The 6,000-nt window shown below is 52.7% G+C and overlaps 1 protein-coding gene and 1 long non-coding RNA gene across 2 annotated transcripts in view; both read left to right on the top strand.

The window, feature by feature from the left end:
- Nucleotides 1–270: 270 nt before the first annotated feature.
- Nucleotides 271–897, top strand: LOC138730444 (uncharacterized). The gene is made up of 3 exons (XR_011339030.1): nt 271–304; nt 454–616; nt 708–897. It is a non-coding gene; the product is annotated as an uncharacterized lncRNA (long non-coding RNA).
- Nucleotides 898–2,623: 1,726 nt separating this feature from the next.
- PKP1 (plakophilin 1) overlaps nt 2,624–6,000 on the top strand; it is a 47,875-nt gene continuing 44,498 nt past the window's right edge. Inside the window, exon 1 of the mRNA XM_069875750.1 lies at nt 2,624–3,023. Within this exon, the coding sequence (XP_069731851.1) occupies nt 2,822–3,023 (202 nt within the window). The 5' untranslated portion in view covers nt 2,624–2,821. The remainder of the gene's footprint in view (nt 3,024–6,000) is intronic.

The following is a 6,000-nucleotide window of genomic DNA, read 5'->3' as shown; positions in this document are numbered from 1 at the left end:
CATACAAAAATGCTTTGAAGGGGCCAGATGCACAAGGCGTGTCCCTGTGTGGGGCGCGGAGCTGTGATTCACGGCATCGCCATGCAATGCTTGGTGCACGCATATGCAGCCATCGGACCACAGTGAAGGCCCCTGTCTCCCTCAAATCACCAGTTGCCTGTTTACTTTACGTTTTTTAGCCCTCCAATCTTTTACCGATCACACCCCAAATTTGACACGGGTTTTGTCTCCCTTCCAGCCTTCGCCCACTGCTGCCTGCAAGCTCCAGACAGAAAGGCAGACAGGGAATTTGCTCCAGGCGCTGGTAGGTGCAAGCTCTGCTGCTGAGCCGATGCTGCTCTGGGCTGGCTGGCGATGACACTCACCATGCCCTGCTAAGTAAGCATCCCCAGCCCGTGATTCAGAGAAGAAACAGCAGTTTGCATAGAGGTGCATTAAACTCCTTCATTTAAGTACCTTTTGCTCTTTTAGATATGGATTTGGAGTCTGATGCAGAAACCCAGGAGATTCCCCTCCTTGGGCTAGACCATGAAAGCTCGTCCGAAGAAACTATTGTTTCTGGAAAGCCTCTCTAAGCTCCCTGTCCCCAGCTTTGCAGCCCAGCTCAGCATTTTGGGTGAGTTATGAAACAGGGAAGATGCCAGATGCATTTGTTTTATCCGCCAGCAAATGACGAGATGTGATAAATACTTGGCTCTCTCGTGCAGGGACAGGGTGAGGGCTGTTCCTTGCCAGGGGGGAAATGACATTACAGGCTTGCAAGAGCTGGGCACTTTGTTGTGCAGAAGCCATCTGACGCTGACAGCCTGTCATTGATTTGTGAAAACATCATTTGGCATCGATAACAAGCTTTCAGGAGAAACAAGGAGGACAGAAGAAAACAACACACGGATAATGCTTTGCTATTCCCTAACTGGACTGGAAGTGCACAGACTTACCCCTAGTCTGTGAAATGCACAGGAGCAGCAGAAAATCCTCCCATCTCATTGGGCATCCATTGGCCACCTGGTCTCAGTCAGCCGTCCCCCCTCATCCTGGCTGGACTTGCTTGAGCACAGTCTAGACATCCAAACTGGATGGGTGATGGAGCAGAGTGAAACCACTGCATCCCTTGGATGAGGTGTCAGGAGAAGTGGGGAGAGGGGACCAAAGGTAATTACCCTCTAGTTGCCCTAGACCTGTGTCTTACTGAGGACGATTGGGCTTCTGAAGCTGTTTCACTGGAAGAGCATCTTGGAGCATCAAAGACGAAAACTACACAACCTTCATCTTCCCTAGAAGTGTAGCCTGTGCTTTCTGATATCACTCTTGTTCCTACAAAATACGAAATACAGCAGCTGTGTGCTCACCAGCCACCACGGAAACATGAAACCTGATGAATGTCAATGAAATAAAGTGCTTTCCTTCTGCTTTGAAGGAGTGACCCAGCACCTGTGAGCAGCCAGGCCCTGGGCACTGATGGTTGCTACTGGAGAGAAACCCCAGAAGTCCTTTCTACCACAGCACCCTCTGACCATCAACTGCTCCTCCTGGCCCTCTTCTGGGTCATGTGCTTACTCAAGCATCCAGGACCAAGAGTGGCCCAGGAAGCTTCTGCCCTGCACACCCTCCCTTGGCCTCCCTCCTCACGAGGTTTGTGCCTCTTCCTCGGCATTAGCCTTTTGTGACTTGGCAGGAGCTTTGTCAGCACTTGCTGTGACCTGAAACTGGTCTGAGGTGTTCAGTTCTCTGCAAATGAGTTGCTGCAGTGTGGCTTGGAAGAGAGAAAGTTCTCTGCTCCAATTCATAAGCCGGCATGTCATTTCTTGCACAGCCATCTTATCTTCTCTTCTGCTTGTTAGAAGTCCTTTCTTTCTCCTTGCCACCCCAAGATTGCCCCAACTCTTTGCCTGTGGCTGCCCTGATTTCTCTGTTGGGCTGTCCCTGCAGAAAGTGGGACCTACTCTGGGAAGGGACCTGGCTCCATGAACACAGCAGCACCCTGCAGCCAGCAGGACCCTCTGCAACCCCTGTGTTAGGTTCTCTGCAGGTGACCCTGCAGTCCTGGGCTCAGCGGGGTGGGTTTGCAATCTGTGCAGGCAGATGAAACCTTTTGAAAATGTGAGCTGGACACATTGACACAGGAGCATCTCAGCAGGATGGATGCTGGAACCCCAGTCAGGAATATTGGGCATCATTGCTTCTCTGACCCATGGCCCGTGTAATGCTGCCTCCTACTAGCAGAGGTGTCCCCAGGCTTTTGGCACCATTTTGATCCAATTTAGAATAAGGGAAATATCAAAATACAAGTTGAACAGGCTGTGTGGGATTTCCTCCAGCCCTCCGGCTGCAGAAGAGCACCGTTTCCTCCCCAGACCCACAAAGCCTCATCCATGAGCTCTTCACAGTGAAGGGCACAGCACTGTCCATACCCAGCCCTCATGCTTCCCAGCCTTGCCTGATCTCCATTGGTACGTGCACGTTCCCCTTGACCTGTCCACTTCAGTGCAGGCTGGGGGAGGCTGTTTTGGGGCGAGGGCAGCGAGGAGCCGCGTGCCCTGCAGAGGCAGAGCGGAGGCTGTGAGCGAGCACAGTGGGGAGCGCGTGGGTGTGTGCAGGCAGGGCTGTATATCCAGTCTGGCAGAGGGTGTGCCTGCTCACACGCTGGGGAGCCGAGCTGGGAGCAGGAGCCCTGAGACACCCTTGGCTGGGGGACGTATGGCAAGGAGGGCTTTGGGAAATTAACTCCAGCACGAGACACGTTTGCTGTCACCTTGTGTGGTGTGCGGTCAGGTGAAGTGCAGCCCCCTCTTTCCCCCAGCCCCGCGGTCCGCTTGCAGCGATGCTTCACTCTCCACTGAAAACAGCGTTGGCATATGAATGTTTCCAAGACCAGGCCAGTTCCACTCTGGCTCTGCCGTCGGACCACAAGCTGAAAACTAAGGGTACAGGAAAACAGCGAGTCCAAGAGCAAGTGATGATGACGGTGAAGCGGCAGAAGCAAAAGTCGTCTGTGTCGTCAAGCGTGGGCCACTCCAACCGAGGTAAAATCCCTCTGGGGCAGAGCAGGGGCTGTGGGATGCTTTTGTGGGGATTTGTTTGTGGGGACCAGACCGGTTCGCGTCTCTCTTAGGTTATCCCAGGCAGGGAATGTCAAGGTCTCTTGTACTGGATGGAAGAGTTAGGAGAAGAAGCAGAGCTGGGTGCATCGATTCCCTCCCTGGTGGAGCTGATCTCCCAGGAGTGCTGCACTGCTCCTCATCCCTGAGGCACATGGACGTTTCACTGTGGTGCTTTTAACAAACTGTCCCCTGGGTCTAAAGCTGGAGTAGCTGCCTAACCTTAGCAAATCCTTCCCCTGTGAGTGCCCCCGTGGCTGGAATTCTCCACCAGACCCATCGCCTCCTGTGGATGGCCAGAGCTAACAACACTGCTCTTCCACTGTGCCATGAGGCTGGGAGCTGGCTACGAGCTGGGTCTTAGTGTCTCCTGGGCAATGTGGCAAGTGGAGAGCAGGCATCTACACACAGCACCCAAACCTGAACTCGGGATTTGCCTCTGAAGCTCCCAACATATCTCCCATTTTCAGGCTGAGAAATGTGGGAGCTTCTGAGACTCCCAGTGTGAGTGGTAGGAAGGACGTGACTTGAGAGGAGAGATGTCCTTTTCCTACTGCAGTGGCTTGCACTGGTTCCCTGGGGATGCTTCGCAGCACCTCTGGTTTGCACATGGGTAGTGAGGCTGCAGAGGTCTGGGTAGCCTGTTCACTTCGATGCAGTGAGTCTGTGCCATAGAAAGCAAGCAATCAATCAGCTGAGTCCTGGAGCCAGGTTTCCTACTGGAATACCTTCCTGTTTGGGTAAAGGCTTGGTAAATTGTTTTCTTTGACATGCTTGCATCTGGAGAAAACCTATTTGGAGGTGAAGCCCAGCTTTCCCCAGGTGTGAGATACAAACCCAAAGGGTTGTGACAGCCACAGTGCAAAACCTCCTGGCTCTTGGAGGTGCTTTCACCAGCAATTCACTGGCCCAGATAAGTTTACCCAGCACAAGAAAACCCAAGGCTTTGAGGGACAAAGTAGTGCTGGGGATGGGACTGAACTGATCTGCATGTAGTGGCATGTTTGCTGCAAAGCTGGGTGAGCTGGGACAGTCTCTGCCACCTCTTTTGGGGACTATGTCTTGCCTGGCAACTTTTCCAAGCTGGATCATGAGGCTGAATTCAGCACTGGTGAAGTGCCATTGTCCAGACTCAAGTTTTGGGATGGTTTACCAGAAGCTGAGTGGCACTAGGCTGCTGGGTGAAGAGTGGAGGTGGTGCTCTCGTAGGAGGCATCCTGGCTGTATACATTGCAGTTGCTGCAGTGGTGAGAACAGAGGAGCTCTGAGGAAGATGAAGTGTGTGAAGTGGCCCGTGATGGGAACTGCCAGGACCAGATCTCCGCTTTCTCTTTTTTCATGTGTTTGTGGACAGAGTCCAGGAGGTGGTTGGAGACAGGGCAAGGAGAGCTTTCTTCCTTCACCAAAATGGAAGATGCAAATCTCCTCCTACCTCAGCAGGGTTCATTGCTTAAGGTGTTATGGTGCCAGACCTGAGAAAATACGATACAAACCAGGATGAGACGAGAGGCTCGAAATGGGGACTGGGACACTGCCAGCCTCTCTTTGCAGCTGAGGGGTATTTCAAGGGATAGAGGGCAAGGAGATGCCTCCCACTGCTGCCCTTTGGCAGGAATGAAGGGAGGCAGAGGAATTCTGCTTGGAGAGCAGCCCAGGTGAAACCTCTGGGTAAGGGGGAAAAAAAAAAGCAAACTCCCAAGCTGGCTGTCTCCACTCAACAGGCTGAAGCTAAACCCCTCCTCCAGACACCTTTGGAAGTGCCTGGGAATGTGAATTACGTGGAAAGGTACAGCTCTGGTTTCTGTGTCCCAGGGAAGCTGAGTCACATCCAGCTCCCAGGAACTGCCTCCAAACATGGGGCTGAGGCCAGCCCGTTCCCACTGTGGGGAGGTTGGCCAGAGCTGAGGTCCTGCCGGCTGATTCACCCTGCCGGCTGCTCTCTCAGTGCATTTCTGCATGGAATCCCAGAAGGGCAAGGAGTTGCAATTTATCCTCTGGGTTTTCTCTTGGTTGAATCCTGAGAGGGACAAGCTAAACTTTCAGGTGTTGATCTTTACTGCTGTTGGTTCAAAGGTGTGCTGAGCAAGCATAGTGAGAGGCATTAATGTTTCTTACAAACAGGCTACAGGGGTCTGTCAGGCATGGGTACCTGCCTGTTCAAATTTTCCTTCTGCATTCCCCCATGATTCCTCAGAGATGCTACTCAAAGGCAGCACAAGCTCGAGAATTCACAAACCCCCTTGATAAATGTTGAGTTGCTTTGTTCCCTCTGTGCCCAGGCAGTTCCCTGTGTGCAGCCAGGTGTTGATCCAGGTGTGGTTGTCTGTTGCTGCATTTTGATCGGCACTCTGAGGAGCTGAAGAACAGCTCAGGGCTTTAGCCAGCTTCAGGAACATATGTGCCTGTATGTATAAGTCAGGGAACATGGACATAGATTCCTCTTGCATGCAGCAGGGTTAGGTGTTGTTATATCCCATAACTGGGGATCATCAAAAGATGTTCCCTCAGTGCCCTGCTAATTGGTGGACATATACAATTAGTTGGTTATTTGGAGTCCAGCAGATCAAGGTGTTATGGCCACGCTCTGACAGTCTGGTGTCACCCAGTACGTGCACAAGCAGGGCAAGGCAGTTCACAGCAGGGCAAGGTGATCCATCTGGGCTCAAACTGGTGTGCACTGGGGTAGGGCAGTGAGCAGAAGCATAATGCTGCAGCCCCAGGTGGACCGTTTCTAGCACAGCACCTAGAGAATCATAGAATGGTTTGAGTTGGAAGGGACCTTAAAGATCATCCAGTTCCAGCCCCCTGCCATGGGCAGGGACACCTCCCACTGGATCAGGGGCTCCAAGCCCCATCCAACCTGGCCTTGAACCTCTCCAGGGATGGGGCAGCCACCCCTGCT

The sequence above is a fragment of the Phaenicophaeus curvirostris genome, chromosome 24 (genome assembly GCF_032191515.1).
Source record: "Phaenicophaeus curvirostris isolate KB17595 chromosome 24, BPBGC_Pcur_1.0, whole genome shotgun sequence".
Classification (NCBI taxonomy): domain Eukaryota; kingdom Metazoa; phylum Chordata; class Aves; order Cuculiformes; family Cuculidae; genus Phaenicophaeus; species Phaenicophaeus curvirostris.
Note: the sequence above shows the minus strand (reverse complement) of the source record. Positions and strands in the feature narration are given on the sequence as shown.